The sequence below is a fragment of the Tachyglossus aculeatus genome, chromosome 23 (assembly GCF_015852505.1).
Source record: "Tachyglossus aculeatus isolate mTacAcu1 chromosome 23, mTacAcu1.pri, whole genome shotgun sequence".
Classification (NCBI taxonomy): Eukaryota; Metazoa; Chordata; class Mammalia; order Monotremata; family Tachyglossidae; genus Tachyglossus; species Tachyglossus aculeatus.
Window position 1 is genome coordinate 38,660,260 of NC_052088.1, and position 25,231 is coordinate 38,685,490.

Below are 25,231 nucleotides of genomic sequence, written 5' to 3' on the forward strand. Positions count from 1 at the left end.
TCGGCTTCGGCTCCTCTTCGGCTTGGTTTCGGCTCGGCTTCGGCTCCTCTTCGGCTTCGGCTCGACCTCGGTTCGGCTTCGGCTCCTCTTCGGCTTCGTTTCGGCTCCGGCTCGACCTCGGCTCGGCTTCGGCTCCGCTTCGGCTCCTCTTCGGCTTCGTTTCGGCTCCGGCTCGACCTCGGCTCGGGCTCCTCTTCGGCTCCGGCTCGGCTTCGGTTCGGCTTCGGCTCCCGTTCGGCTTCGGCTCCGCTTCGGCTCGGCTTCGGCTCCTCTTCGGCTTCGGTTCTGCTTCGGCTCCTCTTCGGCTCCGGCTCGACCTCGGTTCCACTTCGGCTTCGGCTCCTCTTCGGCTCCGGCTTCGGCTCGACCTCGGTTCGGCTTCGGCTCCGCTTCGGCTCCCGTTCGGCTTCGGCTCCTCTTCGGCTCCGGCTTCGGCTCGACCTCAGTTCGGCTTCGGCTCCTCTTCGGCTCCGGCTCGGCTTCGGCTCCCGTTCGGCTTCGGCTCCTCTTCGGCTCCGGCTTCGGCTCGACCTCGGTTCGGCTTCGGCTCCGCTTCGGCTCCCGTTCGGCTTCGGCTCCTCTTCGGCTCCGGCTTCGGCTCGACCTCGGTTCGGCTTCGGCTCCTCTTCGGCTCCGGCTCGGCTTCGGCTCCTCTTCGGCTCCCGTTCGGCTTCGGCTCCTCTTCGGCTCCGGCTTCGGCTCGACCTCGGTTCGGCTTCGGCTCCTCTTCGGCTCCGGCTCGGCTTCGGCTCCGCTTCGGCTCCCGTCCGGCTTCGGCTCCTCTTCGGCTCCGGCTTCGGCTCGACCTCGGTTCGGCTTCGGCTCGGCTTCGGCTCCTCTTCGGCTCCGGCTTCGGCTCGACTTCGGTTCGGCTTCGGCTCGGCTCCGTCCCGGCCCTCGTGAGCGTCGGAAAAGCCTCCTGCTGCTCCGCCATGGTGGGTGCCTGGCGAAGGGGAATAATAATAATAACAACAATGATGGCATTGATTAAGCGCTTACTATGTGCAAAGCACTGTTCTAAGCGATGGGGAGGTTACAAGGTAATCAAGGTGGTCCCACGGGGGGCTCACAGTCTTCATCCCCATTTTACAGATGAGGGAACTGAGGCCCAGAGAATAATAATGATAATAATAATAATAATGACATTAAGCGCTTACTATGTGCAAAGCATTGTTCTAAGCACTAGGGAGGTAACAAGGTGATCAGGTCGTCCCACGGGGGGCTCACAGTCTTCATCCCCATTTTACAGATGAGGGAACTGAGGCACAGAGAATAATAATGACATTTATTAAGCACTTACTATGTGCAAAGCACTGTTCTAAGCGCTGGAGAGGTTACAAGGTAATCAAGCTTGTCCCACGGGGGGCTCACAGTCTTAATCCCAATTTTACAGAAGAGGGAACTGAGGCACAGAGAATGATAATAATAATGACATTTATTAAGCGCTTACTATGTGCAAAGCACTGTTCTAAGCGCTGGGGGGATACAAGGTAATCAAGGTTGTCCCACGGGGGGCTCACAGTCTTAATCCCCATTTTCCAAATGAGGTAACTGAGGCCCAGAGAAGTTAAGCGACTTGCCCAAAGGCACACAACTGACAAGTGGCGGAGCCGGGATTTGAACCCATGACCTCTGACTGCAAAGCCCGGCTCTTTCCACTGAGCCACACTGCTTCTCGAGAGGAAGGCATGGGCCCAGGCCTGGCCTGAGCCCGGCGGCCTTGGCACAAGCCCCGAGCGATGCCCGGAAACTTGCTCTCCCCACCGTCCAGGCCGGGTCCAGGGCCCATCTCTGGGCACGGATTATCTCTCTTTATTGCTTTATTTATGACTTCCCCAGCACCTAGTCCAGTGCTCTGCACACAGCCAGTGCTCAATAAAGGTGGTTGAATGAATAATAATGTTGCTATTTGTTAAGCGCTCACTGTGTGCCAAGCACTGTTCACAGCGCTGGGGTAGATCCAGAGTAATCAGATTGTCCCACATGGGGCTCAAAGTCTTCATCCCCATTTTACAGATGAGACACTGAGGCACAGAGAAGTGAAGTGACTTGCCCAAAGTCACACAGCTGATAACCCCGGCTCCGCCACATGTCTGCTGTGTGACCTTGGACAAGTCACTTCTCTGAGCCTCGGTTACCTCATCTGTAAAATGGGGATGAAGACTGTGAGCCCCACATGGGACAACCTGATCACCTTGCATCCCTCCAGCACTTAGAACAGTGCTTCGCACATAATAAGCGCTTAACAAATGCCATCATTATTATTATAAGTGGCAGAGCCGGGATTATACCCCACGACCTCGGACTCCCAAACTCAGGCTCTTTCCATTGAGCCACGCTGCTTCTCTGAATGAATGAATGAATGAAAGGGGTAGCACTGGGACAGGATGAGTGGGATGCGGAGGAAAGGGGTGGGAAGGGTTTGGGTGGGAGTGAGTTGACAAGAGTTGGCTCAGGGAATGGAATATAAAGGGTGGTGCTGGGACAGGATGAGAGGGATGTGGAGGAAAGGGCTGGGAAGGGGTTGAATATGGGAGGGGGAGGAGTGTTGGGAGGGTAAGACTGGGATGGGCTGAGTGAAAGGTGGAGATTGAGGGGACGTTCCCCGAGGAAATCGCTCCCTCGGGTGGCGATTCCCCGAGGAAAGCGCTTCCTCGGGTGGCGGATTCCCCGGTGAAATCGCTTCCTCGGGTAGCAATTCCCCGAGGAAATCGCTTCCTCGGGTGGCGATTCTCTGAGGAAATCGCTTCCTCGGGTGGTGATTCCCTGAGGAAATCGCTTCCTCGGGTGGCGATTCCCTGAGGAAATCGCTTCCTCGGGTGGCGATTCCCTGAGGAAATCGCTGCCTCGGGTGGCGATTTCCTGAGGAAATCGTTTCCTCGGGTGGTGATTCCCTGAGGAAATCGTTTCCTCGGGTGGTGATTCCCTGAGGAATCGCTTCCTCGGGTGATGATTCTCTGAGGAGATCGCTACCTCGGGTGGTGATTCCCTGAGGAAATTGCTTCCTCGGGTGATGATTCCCTGAGGAAATCGCTTCCTCGGGTGGTGATTCCCTGAGGAAATCGCTTCCTCGGGTGGTGATTCCCTGAGGAAATTGCTTCCTCGGGTGGTGATTCCCTGAGGAAATCGCTTCTTTGGGCGATGATGATGCTAAGGAAATCGCTTCCTTGGGCGATGATGATGCTGAGGAAATCGCTTCCTCGGGCAATGATGATGCTGAGGAAATCGCTTCCTCGGGCAATGATGACGCCGAGGAAATCGCTTCATTGGGTGGTGATTCCCCGAGGAAATTGCTTTTTCGGGTGATGATGATGCTAAGGAAATCGCTTCCTCGAGTGATGATGATGCCGAGGAAATCGCTTCCTCGGTTGATGATTCCCTAAGGAAATCGCTTCTTCGGGTGATGATGATGCCGAGGAAATCGCTTCCTCGGTTGATGATTCCCTAAGGAAATCGCTTTTTCGGGTGATGATGATGCCGAGGAAATCGCTTCCTCGGTTGATGATTCCCTGAGGAAATTGCTTCCTCGGGTGATGATTGCCTGAGGAAATCGCTTCCTCGGGTGGTGATTGCCTGAGGAAATCGCTTCCTCGGGTGGTGATTGCCTGAGGAAATCGCTTCCTCGGGTGGTGATTGCCTGAGGAAATCGCTTCCTCGGGTGGTGATTGCCTGAGGAAATCGCTTCCTCGGGTGGTGATTCCCTGAGGAAATCGCTTCCTCGGGTGGTGATTCCCTGAGGAGATCGCTTCCTCAGGTGGTGATGCCCTGAGGAGATCGCTTCCTCAGGTGATGGTGATGCCCTGAGGAAATCGCTTCCTCAGGTGATGATGATGCTGAGGAAATCGCTTCCTCGGGTGGTGATTCCCTGAGGAAATCGCTTCCTCGGGTGGTGATTCCCTGAGGAAATCGCTTCCTCGGGTGGTGATTCCCTGAGGAAATCGCTTCCTCGGGTGGTGATTCCCTGAGGAAATCGCTTTCTCGGGTGGTGATTCCCTGAGGAAATCGCTTCCTTGGGCAATGATGATGCCGAGGAAATCGCTTCGTCGGGTGGTGATTCCCTGAGGAAATGGCTTCCTCGGGCGATGATGATGCTCAGGAAATCGCTTTCTCGGGCGATGCTGCTGCTGAGGAAATCGCTTCCTCGGGCGATGATGATGCCGAGGAAATCGCTTCGTTGGGTGGTGATTCCCTGAGGAAATCGCTTCTTCGGGTGATGATGATGCTAAGGAAATCGCTTCCTCGGGTGATGATGATGCCGAGGAAATCGCTTCCTAGGGTGATGATTCCCTGAGGAAACCGCTTACTCGGGTGGTGATTGCCGGAGGAAATTGCTTCCTCGGGTGGTGATTCCCTGAGGAAATTGCTTCATCGGGTGGTGATTCCCTGAGGAAATTCCTTCGTCGGGTGGTGATTCCCTGAGAAAATCGCTTCCTCGGGTGGTGATTCCCTGAGGAAATTGCTTCCTCGGGTGGTGATTCCCTGAGGAAATGGCTTCCTCAGGTGATGATTCCCTGAGGAAATCGCTTCCTCGGGCGATGATGATGCTGAGGAAGTAGCTTCTTCGGGCGATGATGATGCTGAGGAAATCGCTTCCTCAGGCGATGATGATACCGAGGAAATCGCTTCGTCGAGTGATGATTCCCTGAGGAAATCGCTTTTTCGGGTGACAGTGATGCTAAGGAAATCACTTCCTCGGGTGATGATGATGCCGAGGAAATGGCTTCCTCGGTTGATGATTCCCTGAGGAAATCGCTTCCTCGGGTGGCGATTCCCTGAGGAAATCGCTTCCTCGGGTGGCGATTGCCTGAGGAAATCGCTTCCTCGGTTGATGATTCCCTGAGGAAATCACTTCCTTGGGTGGTGATTCCCTGAGGAAATTGCTTCCTCGGGTGGTGATTCCCTGAGGAAATGGCTTCCTCGGGTGGTGATTCCCTGAGGAAATCGCTTCCTCGGGTGGTGATTCCCTGAGGAAATCGCTTCCTCGGGTAGTGATTCCCTGAGGAACTCGCTTCCTCGAGCTATGATGATGCTGAGGAAATGGCTTCCTCAGGCGATGATGATGCTGAGGAAATCTCTTCCTCGGGTGATGATGATCCTGAGGAAATCGCTTCCTCGGGTGATGCTGCTGCTGAGGAAATCGGTTCCTCGGGTGATGATGGTGCCGAGGAAATGGCTTCCTTGGGTGATGATTTCCCGAGGAAATCGCTTCGTCGGGTGATGATTCCCTGAGGAAATTGCTTCGTGATTCCCCGAGGAAGTCGCTTCCTCGGACGATGATTCCCTGAGGAAACTGTTGAAACGTGTGCTGGTCCCTGAGCGTAAAGAGACCAGTGTTTAGGATAAAAAGGGCTGGGTTGGTGCGAAGGCAAGCAGCGGTTGATATGTGAAAATGGGGGCAACCTTCCTCATGGTTATGGATGGATCATGGGAAAACCCCAACTTTCTCCCAGTTTTCCAGCCCAGATTAGCCGTTTCCATCCCTGACCGTTCTCCAGTGGTGACCCAGCATGAATTAGCCAACACCCAGGACTCTCCCCTCATTCATTCATTCAATCGTATTTATTGAGTGCTTACTGTGTGCAGAGCACTGCTATCCCTTACCATTCCCCAGGATGGATCTGTAATTTATTTATTTATTTGTTTGTTTTTTACTTTTTCCATTTTTTTTAAATTTACACTTATGTCTGTCTCCCGTTCTAGATTGTAAATTCTTATAGTGCTTATAGTGTCCGCTCCCGTGCGCTTAGGGCAGGGCTTTGCACACGGTAAGCGCTCAATAAGTACAATTGAATGAATGGATAGATTAGCCAACATCCCTGATTCTCCCCTCTCTATCCCCTCTCTTAGCTCCCTTCCTCCCTTCAAAGCCCTACCGAAGCAGCGTGGCTCGGTGGAAAGAGCCCGGGCTTTAATCAATCAATCAATCAATCGTATTTATTGAGCGCTTACTATGTGCAGAGCACTGTACTAAGCGCTTGGGAAGTACAAATTGGCAACACATAGAGACAGTCCCTACCCAACAGTGGGCTCACAGTCTAAAAGGGGGAGACAGAGAACAGAACCAAACATACCAACAAAATAAAATAAATAGGATAGAAATGTACAAGTAAAATAAATAAATAAATAAATAAATAAATAGAGTAATAAATATGTACAACCATATATACATATATACAGGTGCTGTGGGGAAGGGAAGGAGGCAAGATGGGGGGATGGAGAGGGGGGCGAGGGGGCGAGGAAGGAAGGGGCTCAGTCAGAGGTCATGGGTTCAAATCCCAGCTCCACCAGTTGTCAGCTGGGTGACTTTGGGCAAGTCACTTCACTTCTCCGGGCCTCAGTTCCCTCATCTGGAAAATGGGAATGAAGACCGTGGGCCCCCCGTGGGACCACTTGATCACCTTGTTACCTTCCCAGCGCTTAGAACAGTGCCTTGCACATAGTAAGCGCTTAACAAATGCCATCATTATTTATTTATTTATTACTGAGAGCTCACCTCCTCCAGGAGGCCTTCCCAGACGGAGCCCCCTTTATCCTCTCCTCCTCCCCATCCCCCCGGCCCTACCTCCTTCCCCTCCCCACGGCACTTGTGTATATTTGAACATATTTATTACTGAATTTATTAATGATGTGTAAACATCTATACTGTCTCTAGATGTTGCCAACTTGTACTTCCCAAGCGCTTAGTACAGTGCTCTGCACACAGTAAGTGCTCAATAAATACGATTGATAATGATATTTATCCATTTTGAGGGTATTGACACCCGTCTGCTTGTTTTGTTTTGTTGTCTGTCTCTCCCCCTTCTAGACTGTGAGCCCATTGTTGGGTAGGGGTTGTCTCTGTTGCCGAATTGTACTTTCCAAGCGCTTAGTCCAGTGCCCTGCACACAGTAAGCGCTCAATAAATACGACTAAATCAACAAATATCCCCGACTGATCCGCAGTGGTGACGCAGCCCGAACCATTCAAGCAGCCTGGCTCAGTGGAAAGAGCCCAGGTTTGGGAGTCAGAGGTCGTGGGTTCTAATCCTGCCTCTGCCACTTATCTGCTCTGTGGCCTTGGGCAAGTCACTTCACTTCTCCGTGCCTCAGTTTCCTCATCTGTAAAATGGGGATTAAAAGCGTGAGCCCCACATGGGACAACCTGATTAGCTTGTATCTACCTCAGTTCTTAGAACAGTGCTTGGCATGTAGTAAGCGCTTAACAAATGCCATAGTAATAATTGTATATTATTATATTTGTATATGTATATACATAACCGTAACCTGTATATATGTATATATGTTTGTACGTATTTATTACTCTATTTATTTTATTTGTACATATTTATTCTATTTATTTGATTTTGTTAATATGTTTTATTTTGTTCTCTGTCTCCCCCTTCTAGACTGTGAGCCTACTGTTGGGTAGGGACCGTCTCTCTATGTTGCCAACTTGGACTTCCCAAGCGCTTACTAGAGAAGCAGCTGTGGCTTAGTATATTATTATATTTGTGTATATATATATATATATATATATATATATATATATACATAACCCTAACCTGTATATATGCATATATGTTTGTACGTATTTATTACTCTATTTATTTTATTTGTACATATTTATTCTATTTATTTGATTTTGTTAATATGTTTTATTTTGTTCTCTGTCTCCCCCTTCTAGACTGTGAGCCCACTGTTGGGTAGGGACCGTCTCTCTATGTTGCCAACTTGGACTTCCCAAGCGCTTACTAGAGAAGCAGCTGTGGCTTAGTATATTATTATATTTGTATATATATATATATATATACATAACCCTAACCTGTATATATGTATATATGTTTGTACGTATTTATTACTCTATTTTATTTGTACATATTTATTCTATTTATTTGATTTTGTTAATATGTTTTATTTTGTTCTCTGTCTCCCCCTTCTAGACTGTGAGCCCACTGTTGGGTAGGGACCGTCTCTGTATGTTGCCAACTTGGACTTCCCAAGCGCTTACTAGAGAAGCAGCTGTGGCTTAGTATATTATTATATTTGTATATATATATATATATATATATACATAACCCTAACCTGTATATATGTATATATGTTTGTACGTATTTATTACTCTATTTTATTTGTACATATTTATTCTATTTATTTGATTTTGTTAATATGTTTTATTTTGTTCTCTGTCTCCCCCTTCTAGACTGTGAGCCCACTGTTGGGTAGGGACCGTCTCTGTATGTTGCCAACTTGGACTTCCCAAGCGCTTACTAGAGAAGCAGCTGTGGCTTAGTATATTATTATATTTGTGTATATATATATATATATATATATATATATATATTAACCCTAACCTGTATATATGTTTGTACATATTTATTACTCTATTTATTTTATTTGTACATATTTATTCTATTTATTTGATTTTGTTAATATGTTTTATTTTGTTCTCTGTCTCCCCCTTCTAGACTGTGAGCCCACTGTTGGGTAGGGACCGTCTCTGTACGTTGCCAACTTGGACTTCCCAAGCGCTTACTAGAGAAGCAGCTGTGGCTCAGTGGAAAGATCCTGGGCTTTGGAGTCAGAGGGCACGGGTTCGAATCCCAGCTCTGCCACTTGTCAGCTGGGGTGACCTTGGGAAGTCACTTCACTTCTCTGGGCCTCAGTTCCCTCAACTGGAAAATGGGGACTAAGACTGCGAGCCCCACGTGGGACAACCTGATCACCTTATATCTTCCCCAGTGCTTTGCACATAGTAAGCGCTTAACAAATACCATCATTATTATTACTACAGTGCTCTGCACACAGTAAGCGCTCAATAAATACTAATAATAATAATTATTGTTATTCTTCAACACCCTTGACTCTCTCCTCTCCGTCCCTGACTCCGTCTTTTCTTCCCAGTGACCCAACCTGGAGGATCCAACAGCTCTAACTCGGTCCTCACCATCCCTGACTCCTTCCCCTCCAGTGACCCATTGTGTTCCGCTAGTCCGCCAATCTATCCGGCAGCCCCCTCAACTCGAATTTTCCACATGGGATGAACTGTTCTGATTTGGGAGGGAAATTACGGGGTTTTTTGTTTTTTTTAATGGTATTTATTAAGCGCTTACTATGTGCAAAGCACTGTTCTAAGCGCTGATTTGCAGATGAGTTGTTTAAAGGGGTCCCAGAATAAGCCAGAGAGCGTAAGATTGGGCTTTGAAGCAGGGCAGCTTGTTATTTTTGAGTTTATTTTAAAGGCATTTTGATCCACTGTAACTTTTGTCCTTTTGTTTCAGGAGCAACAAGAAGAACTATTGAAGGGGGTAAGCGCAGTCTTCATTTTTCCTTTGTTTTTGGTTCATAAATCAGCAAGCAGCGTGGCTCATCATCATCATCATCATCATCAATCGTATTTATTGAGCGCTTACTGTGTGCAGAGCACTGTACTAAGCGCTTGGGAAGTACAAGTTGGCAACATATAGAGACAGTCCCTACCCAACAGTGGGCTCACAGTCTAAAAGCCTTAAAGCTAACAGCCTAAAAGCACAGTAAGCCCGAGCCCGGGCTCAGTGGAAGGAGCCCGGGCTCGGGAGCCAGAGGTCGTGGGTTCAAATGCCGGCTCCTCCGCTTGTCAGCCGTGTGACTTTGGGCAAGTCACTTCACGTCTCTGGGCCTCAGTTCCCTGCTCTGTAAAATGGGGATGAAGATTGTGAGCCCCCCGTGGGACAACCTGATCACCTTGTATCCTCCCCAGCACTTAGAACAGTGCTTTAATAATACTATGTGCTTTGCACATAGTAAGCGCTTAACAAATGCCTTTTATTATTATTAAGTAAATGAAATGAATTATATTGTACCCAAGAGAACTTTAATGTTTTGTAAACTTGGGTAAAAACTAATGAACGGTCATTCCTCAGTAATTCAGGAACTAAGCAGCATGGCTCAGTGGCAAGAACCCGGGCTTGGGAATCAGAGGATGTGGGTTCTAATTCCGCCTGCGCCACTTATCAGCTGCGTGACCTTGGGCAAGCGCGTGGCTCAGTGGAAAGAGCCCGGGCTTTGGAGTCAGAGGTCATGGGTTCAAATCCCGGCTCCGCCAATCGTCAGCGGTGGGACTTTGGGCAAGTCGCTTCACTTCTCTGGGCCTCCGTTACCTCATATGTAAAATGGGGATTAAAATTGTGTGAGCCCCCCGTGGGACAACCTGATCACCTTGTAATAATAATAATAATAATGGCATTTATTAAGCGCTTACTATGTGCAAAGCACTGTTCTGAGCGCTGGGGAGGTTGCAAGGTGATCAGGTTGGCCCACGGGGGCTCCCAGTCTTCATCCCCATTTTCCAGATGAGGGAACTGAGGCCCAGAGAAGTGAAGTGACTTGCCCAAAGTCACCCAGCTGACGTGGCGGAGCCAGGATTGGAACCCGTGACCTCCAACTCCAAAGCCCGGGCTCTTTTCCACTGAGTCACGGCTGGTTCTCATGCTGGTTCTTGGGGTTCCTGAGCGTGGGGGGTCAGGCTTGCTGACAGCCGCTATGCCCCAAACGGACAAGGAGGACCTTGGAGGAAGGAGGGGGAGTCCGCCTCATTCCCCCTTATCTGTCTTGAAACTACAGGGTGGGTGCTTAGTACAGTGCCCTGCACACAGTAAGCGCTCAATAAACACGATTGACTGATTGATTGACGAGAGCCCAAGGAACGACCTTAATCCCTCCTATCCCTCCTTGGTTTCTGCGTGGCTTCAACTGTAGGCCTAGTGGCCAGGGGGCCACTCGGAGAAGCAGCGTGGCTCGGTGGAGAGAGCCTGGGCTTTGGAGTCAGAGGTCATGGGTTCGAATCCCGGCCCCGCCACTTGTCAGCCGTGGGACACTTCTCCGTGCCTCGGTTCCCTCATCCGTAAAATGGGATGAAGACCGTGAGCTCCACGTGGGACAACCTGATCACCTTGTATCCCCCCACAGCGCTTAGAACAGTGCTTTGCACATAGTAAGCGCTTAATAAATGCCATTATAATAATAACCTGAAGCCACGTCCATCCCCTGACCTGGAATGCCCTCCCTCCACACATCCGCCAAACTAGCTCTCTTCCTCCCTTCAAATCCCTACCGAGAGCTCACCTCCTCCAAGAGGCCTTCCCAGACTGAGCCCCCTTTTTCCTCTCCTTCTCCCCATCCCCCCTGCCCGACCTCCTTCCCCTCCCACTGCGCCTGTATAGATGTTTGTACAGATTTATTATTCATTCATTCATTCAATCATATTTATTGAGCGCTTTGCACCATAATCATCATCATCAGGGGGACGGGCACGCCGCAGCTTGTGTCGATGGATGGCCGCGGGCATCTGCTTTGAACGCCATTGCCGACTACTGTTTTGTCGCCTTTAGGCCGAGAGGCTAGCGAAACGCATGTCGGTCTACCAGCAGGAGCTGGCCCCGGACATCACCGCAAACGCCAAATATGCCGCGGATGCCAAGGAGGCCCTGATCAACGAGTGTGAGGAACTCTGGAAACAGATGGAAGAAGTAAGGATCAGAACCACACCTGCTTAGACGACACACGGGACGCAACTCTCTTGTAGAGAGTTGTAGAGAAGCGGCCTGGCTCAGTGGAAAGAGCCCGGGCTTTGGAGTCAGAGGTCGTGGGTTCGAATCCGGGCTCCACCACACGTCCGCTGTGTGACCTCGGGCGAGTCACTTAACTTCTCTGAGCCTCAGTTCCCTCATCTGTAAAATGGGGATTAAGACTGTGAGCCCCAAGTGGGACAACTTGATCACCTTGTATCCCCCCCACAGCACTTAGAACAGTGCTGTGCACATAGTAAGCGCTTAACAAATGCCATTATTATTATTATTATTATTATTATTATTATTATTATTATTATTATTATTATTGTAGGGGAAAGCTCAGAGGGGAAATACTCCCGGGGCAAGCGGACTCCTTCCCGCGCTGGGGGATTCTCGCCTCGGAAATAGTGGATTTGGGCCGCGGATGAGGGGTGGCGGGGAAATAGCTATCCAGTGGTAAGCCATCGCTTATGTTGCCAACTTGTACTTCCCAAGCGCTTGGTACAGTGCTCGGCACCCAGTAAGCGCTCAATAAATACGATTGAATGAATGAAAGCGTAGGAAGAGTGCGGTGAGTTGCACAGCCTGGGATCCCTGGGGTGCGCGAGTAGGTACCCCCCAAATTTTCTGTAATGTAATTATGATATTTATCCACCATTTCATTCATTCATTCATTCGTTCGTATTTATTGAGCGCTTACTATGTGCAAAGCACTGTTCTAAGCGCTGGGGGGGGGATACAAAGGGATCAGGTTGTCCCACGTGGGGCTCACAGTCTTAATCCCCATTTTACAGATGAGGTAACTGAGGCCCAGAGAAGTGAAGTGACTTGCCCAAAGTCACACGGCTGACAATTGGCAGAGCCGGGATTCGAACCCATGACCTCTGAATCCAAAGCCCGGGCTCTTCCCACTGAGCCACTCCGCTAATAAGTGCTTTATTAGTAAGCACTTAATAAATGCCATCATTATTATTATTATTATTAATCTTCCAGTTCGCTGCGCTCAACGAGGAGCAGCGTGGCTCGGTGGAAAGAGCCCGGGCTTTGGAGTCAGAGGTCGGGGGTTCAAATCCCGGCTCCGCCAATTGTCAGCTGGGGGACTTTGGGGCTTCTCTGCGCCTCAGTGACCTCATCTGGAAAATGGGGATGAAGACTGGGAGCCCCCCGTGAGACAACCTGATCACCTTGTAACCTCCCCAGCCCTTAGAACGGTGCTTTGCACGTGGTAAGCGCTTAATAAATGCCATTATTATTATTGGGCCTCAGTGACCTCATCTGGAAAATGGGGATGAAGACTGGGAGCCCCCCGTGGGTCAACCTGATCACCTTGTAACCTCCCCAGCCCTTAGAGCAGTGCTTTGCACATGGTAAGTGCTTAATAAATGCCATTATAATTATTATTCTACAGTTTCTGTCCCATACAAGTTCCCTAAGAAGTAGGGAGAGTAATAGTAATAATAATAAGGGAATTTGTTAAGCACTTAACTATGTGCAAAGCACTGTTCTAAGCGCTCGGGGGGATACAAGGTGATCAGGTTGTCCCACGGGGGGCTCACAGTCTCAATCCCCATTGTCCAGATGAGGTAGCTGAGGCCCAGGGAAGTGAAGTGACTTGTCCGAAGTCACGCAGCTGACAATTGGCAGAGCCAGGATTTGAACCTGTGACCCGTAACTCCAAAGCCCGGGCTCTTTCCACTGAGCCACGCCGCTTCTCTAATAATTGTGGTTTTTGTTACGTGCTTACTGTGTGCCAGGCACTGTACTAAGCGCTGGGGTGGCTAAGAGCAAATCAGGTCCCTGTCCCACACGGGGCTCACAGTCTCATTCCCCGTTTTACAGATGAGGGAACTGAGGCCCAGAGAAGTAAAGTGATTTGCCCAAGGTCACCCGGCAGACACGTGGTGGAGCTGCGATTAGCCCATTCATTAAATAGGAAGCAGCGTGGCTTAGTGGAAAGAGCCCGGGCTGGGGAGCCATAGGTCATGGGTTCTAATCCCGCCTCCGCCACGTGTCTGCTGTGTGACCGTGGGCAAGTCACTTAACGTCTCCGGGCCTCAGTTCCCTCATCTCTAAAATGGGGATGACTTTTAGACTGTGAGCCCACTGTTGGGTAGGGACTGTCTCTATATGTTGCCAATTTGCACTTCCCAAGCGCTTAGTACAGTGCTCTGCACATAGTAAGCGCTCTATAAATACGATTGATGATGATGATGAAGACTGTGAGCCCCATGTGAGACAACCTGATTACCTTGTATCTACCCCAGTGCTTAGAATAGTGCTTGGCGCATAGTAAGCGCTTAACAGATACCATCATTATAAAATAGGAGTCTTATCCCATTCATTCGTTCGATTGAATTTATTGAGCGCTTGCTGTGTGCGGAGCACTGTACTAAGCGCTTAGGCAAGTACAATACAACAATAGACTGAGCCCCCTTTTTCCTCTCCTCCTCCCCATCCCCCCAGCCCTACCTCCTTCCCCACCCCACAGCACCTGTATAGATGTTTGGACAGATTTATTACTCTATTTATTTTACTTATACATATTTACTTACTAATCTATTTTGTTAATGATGTGCATCGAGCTTTATTTCTATTTGTTCTGACGACTTGACACCTGTCCACATGTTTTGTTGTCTGTCCCCCTTCTAGACTGAGAGCCCGTTATTGGGTAGGGACCGTCTCTATATGTTGCCAACTTGTACTTCCCAAGCGCTTAGTACAGTGCTCTGCACACAGTAAGCGCTCAATAAATACGATTGAATGAATGAATGAATGAATGCCCCGCAAACCATCCACAATGGCTTCTACCAGGTGGCTAGGCAGGATCTGTTACCTTGGATGAGTTCACTCATTCATTCTTTCAATCGTATTTATTGAGCGCTTTCTGTGTGCAGAGCACTGTACTAAGCGCTTGAGAAGCACAAGTAGGCAACATCTAGAGACGGTCCCTACCCAACAACGGGCTCACGGTCTAGAAAGGGGAGACAGACAACAAAACAAAACCACGGTCTCTAGGCGGGGACTCAAGCGCTTAGTCCAGTGCTCTGCACATAGTAAGCGCTCAATAAATACAACTGAATGAATGAATGAATGAATAAACGGACACATTCCCTGCCCACAATGAGCTTACAGCCTAGAGGGGGAGACTGACATTAATATAAATAAGTGATGTTTTATAACCAATCAATCACATTTATTGTACTGTACTAAGTACTGTACTAAGTACAGTACTACTAGTACTAAGTACAGTACGACTACTACACTACTACAACTACTACACTGTACTAAGCGCTTAAATGAGCTTAGAAGTAAGTGCTTAATAAATGCCATTATTACTTATAAATGAGGAAACTGAGGCCTAGAGAGTTTGACTGTCTCGCCCAAGGTCACCCAGCCGGCCGGCCTAGCGGGGGAGACTGACATTAATATAAATAAATGACGTTTTATAATCAATCAATCGCATTTATTGTACTGTACTAAGTACAGTACTACTACTACTACACTACTACTACTACTACACTGTACTAAGCGCTTAAATGAGCTTAGAACATAGTAAGTGCTTAATAAATGCCATTATTACTTATAAATGAGGAAACTGAGGCCTAGAGAGTTTGACTGTCTCGCCCAAGGTCACCAAGCCGGCCGGCCTAGAGGGGGAGACTGACATTAATATAAATAAATGATGTTTTATAACCAATCAATCACATTTATTGTACTGTACTAAGTACTGTACTAAGTTCAGTACTACTACTACACTACTACTACACTGTACTAAGCGCTTAAATGAGCTTAGAACATAGTAAGTGCTTAATAAATGCCATTATTACTTATAAATGAGGAAACTGAGGCCTAGAGAGTTTGACTGTCTCGCCCAAGGTCACCCAGCCGGCCGGCCTAGAGGGGGAGACTGACATTAATATAAATAAATGACGTGTTATAATCAATCAATCGCATTTATTGTACTGTCCTAAGTACTGTACTAAGTTCAGTACTACTACTACACTACTACTACTACACTGTACTAAGCGCTTAAATGAGCTTAGAACATAGTAAGTGCTTAATAAATGCCATTATTACTTATAAATGAGGAAACTGAGGCCTAGAGAGTTTGACTGTCTCGCCCAAGGTCACCCAGCCGGCCGGCCTAGAGGGGGAGACTGACATTAATATAAATAAATGATGTTTTATAATCAATCAATCGCATTTATTGTACTGTACTAAGTACAGTACTACTACTACACTACTACTACTACTACTACACTGTACTAAGCGCTTAAATGAGTTTAGAACATAGTAAGTGCTTAATAAATGCCATTATTACTTATAAATGAGGAAACTGAGGCCTAGAGAGTTTGACTGTCTCGCCCAAGGTCACCCAGCCGGCCGGCCTAGAGGGGGAGACTGACATTAATATAAATAAATGATGTTTTATAATCAATCAATCGCATTTATTGTACTGTACTAAGTACTGTACTAAGTACAGTACTACTACTATCATCATCATCATCATCAATCGTATTTATTGAGCGCTTACTGTGTGCAGAGCACTGTACTAAGCGCTTGGGAAGTACAAATTGGCAACATACAGAGACAGTCCCTACCCAACAGTGGGCTCACAGTCTAAAAGGGGGAGACAGAGAACAAAACCAAACATACAAAATAAAATAAACAGAATAGATAGGTACAAGTAAAATAAATAAATAAATAACTAGAGTAATAAATATGTACAAACATATATACATATATACAGGTGCTGTGGGGAAGGGAAGGAGGTAAGATGGGGGGGATGGAGAGGGGGACGAGGGGGAGAGAGAGTACTACACTACTACTACTACTACTACTACTACTACAACACTGTACTAAGCGCTTAAATGAGCCTAGAACATAGTAAGTGCTTAATACATGCCATTATTACTTATAAATGAGGAAACTGAGGCCTAGAGAGTTTGACTGTCTCGCCCAGGGTCACCCAGTCGGCCAGCGACGGAGATGGGTTCAAAACCCGGCCCTCCTGCCTCTCTATTCCGTGTTCTTTCCACCAGGCCTCGCCGCCTCCCACTTCTAGCTTGTTTAGCGTTCATTATTAAAAAAAAGAATAACAGTGAATGTGTCTCCTCCTCCTCCTCCTCCTCATCAATCGTATTTATTGAGCGCTTACTGTGTGCAGAGCACTGTACTAAGCGCTTGGGAAGTACAAGTTGGTAACATATAGAGACAGTTCCTACCCAGCAGCGGGCTCACAGTCTAAAAGGGGGAGACAGAAAACAAAACCAAACATACTAACAAAATAAAATAAATAGAATAGATATGTACAAGTAAAATAAATAAATAGAGTAATAAATATGTACAAACATATATACATTTATACAGGTGCTGTGGGGAAGGGAAGGAGGTGAGATGGGGGGATGGAGAGGGAGACGAGGGGGAGAGGAAGCCCCTTTCAGACTGTGAGCCCACTGTTGGGTAGGGACTGTCTCTATATGTTGCCAATTTGTACTTCCCAAGCGCTTAGTACAGTGCTCTGCACATAGTAAGCGCTCAATAAATACGATTGATGATGATGATGATGATGAAAGGGCTCCTCCTGTTTGGTGTTTTCCCTTTGGATGCGCCCAGTTCCCAGCCGCTCTGTGGAGCGGGAGTTTTTCTTGGCTGCCATCATCCAAGGGTCTGGCGTCTCCCACTCTCCCCAGATGCCGCTTTTCCCTCCGTATTGCTCCCTTGGTCGGCGACGACCCTTAAATTTCCTCCTCTTCCTCCTCCTCCTCACGCTCCCTCAGCCTGCCGCGGCCCCCAAATCCCTCCTGACGTCGGCCTGCGGCCCCTTCGACAGGCTGCCTCTCCGGGCCCCAGGAAGCCAGAGATCAGAATGAATTAATATAATAATAATAATAATGAAATCTGTTAAGCGCTTACTACGTGCAAAGCACCGTTCTAAGCGCTGGGGAGGTAACAAGGCAATCGGGTTGTCCCAAGGGGGGCTCACAGTTTTAATCCCCGTTTTACAGATGAGGTAACTGAGGCTCAGAGAAGTGACTTGCCCAAAGTCACACAGCCGACCGTTGGCGGAGCCGGGATTGCTCCGCCGGGAATTGCCCTTTAATGCTAAGATCCCAGCGGCATTTTCTCGGGAAGCGTGCTGAACCGGCCGTGTGAATGGAGGAAAGGAATGGACAATCTGGACGGCGCAGAATGTAACTGGTCTTCTTTGATTTTTTTGAAATTTAGTGTCAGAATAAGTTAAGCTCCCTTGGACCCGAAACTCTCACCGATTCAGATGCTCAGGTAAGCCTTGGTGGAATTCATTATTATTATTTTTTTTTCTCTGGAAGTAAAAATGTGTGTGTTTGGGAGTCAGTCGGATTCATCAATCAGTCAATCGTATTTATTGAGCGCTTCCTGTGTGCAGAGCGCGGTACTAAGCGCTTGGGAAGTACAAGTTGGCAACATATAGAGACAGTCCCTACCCAACAGTGGGCTCACAGTCTAAAAGCACCTACTGTGTGTGTACAATATAATAATAATAATAATAATAATGATGCCATTTATTAAGCGCTTACTAAGTGCAAAGCACTGTTCTATGCGCTGGGGAGGCTACAAGATGATGAGGTTGTCCCACGGGGGGCTCCCAGTCTTCATCCCCATTTTACAGATGAGGTAACAGAGGCCCAGAGAAGTGAAGTGACTTGCCCAAAGTCACACAGCTGACAATTATAAAAACAGAACAGACACATTCCCTGCCATGTGTGCGTGTGTGTAAAGAAGCGCAACATACACACGCCTATATCATGACCATGATGTATATTTTCAGTCATAATTCAATTCATTTGTCATATTTATTGAGCGCTTACTGTGTGCAGAGCACCGTACTAAGCGCTTGGGAAGTACAAGTTGGCAACATATAGAGACAGTCCCTACCCAACAGTGGGCTCACAGTCTGAAAGCACCTACTGTGTGCGTACAATATAATAATAATAATAATAATGATGCCATTTATTAAGCGCTTACTAAGTGCAAAGCACTGTTCTATGCGCTGGGGAGGCTACCAGATGATGGGGTTGTCCCACGGGGGGCTCCCAGTCTTCATCCCCATTTTACAGATGAGGTAACAGAGGCCCAGAGAAGTGAAGTGACTTGCCCAAAGTCACACAGCTGACAATTATAAAAACAGAACAGACACATTCCCTGCCGTGTGTGCGTGTGTGTAAAGAAGCGCAGCATGCACATACCTATATCATGACCATGATGTATATTTTCAGTCATAATTCAATTCAATTGTCATATTTATTGAGCGCTTACTGTGTGCAGAGCACCGTACTAAGCGCTTGGGAAGTACAAATCGGCAACATATAGAGACAGTCCCTACCCAACAGTGGGCTCACAGTCTAAAAGTGCCTACTGTGTGCACAGCACTATGCTAAGTGCTTGGGAGAGTACAATATAATAATAATGATGATGATGATGGCATGTATTAAGCGCTTACTATGTGCAAAGCACTGTTCTACGTGCTGGGGAGGCTACAAGATGATCAGGTTGTCCCGTGGAGGGCTCCCAGTCTTCATCCCCATTTTACAAATGAGGTAACCGAGGCCCAGAGAAGTGAAGTGACGAAACAAAAAAAGTAATAATGATGGCATTTATTAAGCGCTTACTATGTGCCAAGCACTGTTCTAAGCACTGGGGAGATTATGAGGTGATCAGGTTGTCCCACGGGGGGCTTACGGTTTTCATCCCCATTGTAGAGATGAGGTAACAGAGGCCCAGAGAAGTGAAGTGACTTGCCCAAAGTCACACAGCTGACAATTATAACAACAGAACAGACACATTCCCTGCCGTATGTGGGGGTGTGTAAAGAAGCTCAACATGCACACACCTATATCATGACCATGATGTATATTTTCAGTCATAATTCAGTTCAATTCAGTCGTATTTATTGAGTGCTTACTGTGTGCAGAGCACTGTACTGAGCGCTTGGGAAGTACAAACTGGCAACACATAGAGACGGTCCCAACCCAACAACGGGCTCACAGTCTAGAAGGGGGAGACAGACAATGAAACAAAAAACGTAATAATAATAACGATGGCATTTATTAAGCACTTACTATGTGCAAAGCACTGTTCTAAGCACTGGGGAGATTACGAGGTGATCAGGTTGTCCCACGGGGGGCTCACAGTCTTCATCCCCATTTTTCAGATGAGGGAACTGAGGCCCAGAGAAGTGAAGTGACTGGCCCAAAGTCACACAGCTGACAATTGGCAGAGCCGGGATTGGAACCCATGACCACGGACTCCCAAGCCCGGGCTCTTTCCACCGAGCCACTCTGCTCTTCGCTGCTTCTCCCTTGTCCGCCCTGTGACCTTGGGCAAGTCACTTCACTTCTCTGGGCCTCAGTCACCTCCCAAGTAGACAGGCGTCCAGTCTGCATCCCTCCCCATCCGAAGCTTCTTGCTTGGTTTTTGATTTGTCACCTCACAAGTCGACAGACGTCCAGTACGCGTCACTCCCCATCTGAAGCTTCTTGCTTGGTTTTTGATTTGTCACCTCACAAGTATCGAAGCTTCTTGCTTGGTTTTGATTTGTCACCTCACAAGTAGGCAGGCGTCCAGTACGCGTCGCTCCCCATCTGAAGCTTCTTGCTTGGTTTTTGATTTGTCACCTCACAAGTATCGAAGCTTCTTGCTTGGTTTTGATTTGTCACCTCACAAGTAGGCAGGCGTCCAGTCCGCGTCCCTCCCCATCTGAAGCTTTTTTCTTGGTTTTTAATTTGTCACCTCCCAAGTAGACAGGCGTCCAGTCCGCGTCCCTCCCCATCCGAAGCTTCTTGCTTGGTTTTTGATTTGTCACCTCCCCCTTTTAGACTGTGAGCCCACTGTTGGGTAGGGACTGTCTCTATATGTTGCCAATTTGTACTTCCCAAGCACTTAGTACAGTGCTCTGCACATAGTAAGCGCTCAATAAATACGATTGATGATGATGATGATGAAGTAGACAGACGTCCAGTCCGCGTCGCTCCCCATCCAAAGCTTCTTGCTTGGTTTTTGATTTATCACCTCACAAGTAGGCAGGCGTCCAGTACGCGTCGCTCCCCATCCGAAGCTTCTTGCTTGGTTTTTGATTTGTCACCTCACAAGTAGGCAGGCGTCCAGTACGCGTCCCTCCCCATCCGAAGCTTCTTGCTTGGTTTTTGATTTGTCACCTCACAAGTACACAGGCGTCCAGTACGTGTCCCTCCCCATCCGAAGCTTCTTGCTTGGTTTTTGATTTATCACCTCACAAGTCGACAGGCGTCCAGTACGCGTCGCTCCCCATTCGAAGCTTCTCGCTTGGTTTTTGATTTATCACCTCACAAGTCGACAGGCGTCCAGTCCGCGTCCCTCCCCATCCGAAGCTTCTTGCTTGGTTTTGATTTGTCACCTCCCAAGTAGACAGGCGTCCAGTACGCGTCGCTCCCCATCCGAAGCTTCTTGCTTGGTTTTTGATTTGTCACCTCACAAGTATCAAAGCTTCTTGCGTGGTTTTGATTTATCACCTCCCAAGTAGACAGGTGTCCAGTACGCGTCCCTCCCCATCCGAAGCTTTTTTCTTGGTTTTTAATTTGTCACCTCCCAAGTAGACAGGCGTCCAGTACGCGTCGCTCCCCATCCGAAGCTTCTTGCTTGGTTTTTGATTTGTCACCTCCCAAGTAGGCAGGCGTCCAGTACGCGTCGCTCCCCATCCGAAGCTTCTTGCTTGGTTTTTGATTTGTCACCTCCCCCTTTTAGACTGTGAGCCCACTGTTGGGTAGGGACTGTCTCTATATGTTGCCAATTTGTACTTCCCAAGCACTTAGTACAGTGCTCTGCACATAGTAAGCGCTCAATAAATACGATTGATGATGATGATGATGTAGACAGGCGTCCAGTCCGCGTCCCTCCCCATCCGAAGCTTCTTACTTGGTTTTTGATTTATCACCTCCCAAGTAGACAGGCGTCCAGTACGCGTCCCTCCCCATCTGAAGCTTCTTGCTTGGTTTTTGATTTATCACCTCCCAAGTAGACAGGCGTCCAGTACGCGTCACTCCCCATCCGAAGCTTCTTGCTTGGTTTTTGATTTGTCACCTCACAAGTATCAAAGCTTCTTGCTTGGTTTTGATTTGTCACCTCCCAAGTAGAGAGGCGTCCAGTACGCGTCGCTCCCCATCCGAAGCTTCTTGCTTGGTTTTTGATTTGTCACCTCACAAATATCGAAGCTTCTTGCTTGGGTTTGATTTGTCACCTCCCAAGTAGACAGGCGTCCAGTACGCGTCGCTCCCCATCTGAAGCTTCTTGCTTGGTTTTTGATTTGTCACCTCCCAAGTATCGAAGCTTCTTGCTTGGTTTTGATTTATCACCTCACAAATAGACAGGCGTCCAGTACGCGTCCCTCCCCATCCGAAGCTTCTTGCTTGGTTTTTGATTTGTCACCTCCCAAGTAGACAGGCGTCCAGTACGCGTCCCTCCCCACCCGAAGCTTCTTGCTTGGTTTTTGATTTGTCACCTCCCCCTTTTAGACTGTGAGCCCACTGTTGGGTAGGGACTGTCTCTATATGTTGCCAATTTGTACTTCCCAAGCACTTAGTACAGTGCTCTGCACATAGTAAGCGCTCAATAAATACGATTGATGATGATGATGATGATGAAGTAGACAGGCGTCCAGTCCGCGTCCCTCCCCATCCGAAGCTTCTTGCTTGGTTTTTGATTTATCACCTCACAAGTCGACAGGCATCCAGTAGCGTCCCTCCCCATCCGAAGCTTCTTGCTTGGTTTTTGATTTATCACCTCCCAAGTAGACAGGCGTCCAGTACGCGTCCCTCCCCATCCGAAGCTTCTCGCTTGGTTTTGATTTGCCGGTCCTGCCTGGAAAGTGAAACCGGAGGCGATGAGTTGGGTTTTAGCGCAAAATGGACTTTTAGCTCCTTTTTGACTCAGGAAATTTGCGGACTCGTGGATTTTTCCGAACCAGCTTCATCCCTCCCTCTCTACCGTCCCACTGAGCTGAATAGCTGTGGTAAAAAAAAAAAAAATCCGTCCAAACAATCTCCTCGGTGGAAGACAAGCGGGGCTTTATTCAATCAATCAATCAATCAATCGTATTTATTGAGCGCTTACTGTGTGCAGAGCACTGTCCTGATAAACACCCGGGTCTCCCGGGTCGAGCGGCGGCGTCTGACTGTGTAATGGACGCCCCGTCCCTTGTGGCTCCAAATAGCAGCCGGGTCCTCTTTCCGCAGCCTCTCTCCTTGCACCGTAAATAATTTCTTTTCGCCGTGGCACGGGGCAGCCTCGAACAGGAGCGGCGGAAGGTTACGGGTTATGGGTTCGTTCCTTTGTTCAGTCGTATTTATTGAGCGCCTACTGTGTGCAGAGCACTGGACTGAGCGCTTGGGAAGTCCAAGTTGGCAGCATATAGAGTCTTTTAGACTGTGAGCCCACTGTTGGGTAGGGACCGTCTCTAGATGTTGCCAACTTGGACTTCCCAAGCGCTTAGTACAGTGCTCTGCACACAGTAAGCGCTCAGTAAATACGACTGATTGATATTGAGACGGTCCCTACCCAACGGCGGGCTCACAGTGTTGAAGAGTTCTAGATACTTGAACAGTCTAGGTTCTACTCCTGATTCTGCCACCGTCTGCTATTTATTTTACTGGTACCTATTTACTGTTCTATTTATTTTGTTAATGAGTGGAGTCAGAGGTCATGGGTTCAAATCCCGGCTCCGCCAATTGTCAGCTGGGTGACTCTGGGCAAGGCACTTCACTTCTCTGGGCCTCAGTGACCTCATCTGGAAAATGGGGATTAAGACTGTGAGCCCCCCGTGGGCTCCCCAGTGCTTATAACAGTGTTTGGCACATAGTAAGCGCTTAATAAATACTATTATTATTATTATTATTATTATTATTATTATTATTATTATACAGCTTTAATTCTGTTTGTTCTGACGATTTTGACAACTGTCTACATGTTTTATTGTCTCTCCTCCTTCTAGACTGTGAGCCCACTGTTGGGTAGGGACCGTCTCTAGATGTTGCCGACTTGGACTTCCCAAGCGCTTAGTACAGTGCTCTGCACACAGTAAGCGCTCAATAAATACGATTGAATGAATGAGTGACCTTGGGCAAGTCGCTTCACTTCTCTGGGCCTCAGTTACCTCATCTGGAAAATGGGGATTAAGACTGTGAGCCCCCCATGGGACAACCTGATCACCTTGTAGCCTCCCCGGTGCTTAGAACAGTGCTTGGCACATAGTAAGCGCTTAATAAATACCATTATTATTATTATTATATAGCTTTAATTCTGTTTGTTCTGCCGATTTGGACAACTGTCTACATGTTTTATTGTCTGTCTCCCCCTTCTAGACTGTGAGCCCGTTGTTGGGTAGGGACCGCCTCTATGTGTTGCCAACTTGTACTTCCCAAGCGCTTAGTACAGTGCTCTGCACACAGTAAGCGCTCAATAAATACGATTGAATGAATGAGTGACCTTGGGCAAGTCGCTTCACTTCTCTGGGCCTCAGTTCTCTCATCTGGAAAATGGAGACGAAGACCGTGAGCCTTCTGTGGAACAGGGACTGTGTCCAACCCAATTGTCTTGTATCTACCCCAGCGCTTAGAACAATGCCTGGCACATCATAAGCACCTAAGAAATACCATTATTATTACTATTATTTAGATTATCCATGCGTGGCTCAGTGGAAAGAGCCCAGGCTTTGGAGTCAGAGGTCATGGGTTCAAATCCCGGCCCTGCCAATGGTCAGCTGGGTGACTTTGGGCGAGTCACTTCACTTCTCTGGGCCTCAGTTTCCTCATCTGGAAAATGAGGATGAAGACTGTGAGCCCCCCGTGGGACAACCTGATCACCTTGTAACCTCCCCAGTGCTTAGAACAGTGCTTTGCACATGGTAAGCGCTTAAGAAGTGCCATTATTATTATTATTTATTATTTAATGGCCAGAAGTAGCACAGGTGATCCGCTCCAGAGAGGTGACAGTCAGTGGCATCTAGCGTGGCTCAATGGAAAAGAGCCCGGGCTTTGGAGTCAGAGGTCATGGGTTCAAATCCCAGCTCTGCCAATTGTCAGCTGGGTGACTTTGGGCAAGTCACTTCACTTCTCTGTGCCTCAGTGACCTCATCTGTAAAATGGGGATGAAGGCTGTGAGCCCCACGTGGGACAACCTGATTACCTTGTGACCTCCCCGGCGCTTGGAACCGTGCTTTGCACATAGTAAGCGCTTAATAAATGCCATTAAATAAATAAAATAAATCTAGACTGTAAGCTCACTGTGGGCAGTGCTCTCCCGAGCAATCAATCAATCAATCGTATTTATTGAGCGCTTACTGGGTGCAGAGCACTGTACTAAGCGTACGTTGGCAACATATAGAGACGGTCCCTACCCAACAGTGGGCTCACAGTCTAGAAGGGGGAGACAGAAAATAAAACATGTAGACAGTTGTCCAAATCATCAGAACAAACAGAATTAAAGCTATATAATAATAATAATAATGGTATTTATTAAGTGCTTACTATGTGCCAAGCACTGTTCTGTAGCGCTCAGTGCAGTGCTCCGTAAGCGCTCAATAAATGCCGCTGCAGCGGATGATCTGACGAGTGGCTTCCTTGGGAGCAGGGTGCCGGGGGGGATAGGCTGGACGGGTTGCTAAGAGTTCAAAAATCACCAAATCCACATGAGCCC

At 48.1% G+C, this 25,231-nt stretch overlaps 1 protein-coding gene across 2 annotated transcripts in view; it reads left to right on the top strand.

Moving 5' to 3' along the window:
* The first annotated feature begins 864 nt into the window (after positions 1–864).
* The window catches only part of CENPK (centromere protein K), a 50,223-nt gene continuing 25,856 nt past the window's right edge, over positions 865–25,231 (top strand). For both annotated transcript variants that reach the window (XM_038765791.1, XM_038765792.1), the window contains exons 1-4: positions 865–935; positions 9,257–9,283; positions 11,345–11,482; positions 17,753–17,809. In XM_038765791.1, the coding sequence (XP_038621719.1) occupies positions 933–935; positions 9,257–9,283; positions 11,345–11,482; positions 17,753–17,809 (225 nt within the window). In that variant the 5' untranslated portion in view covers positions 865–932. The remainder of the gene's footprint in view (positions 936–9,256; positions 9,284–11,344; positions 11,483–17,752; positions 17,810–25,231) is intronic.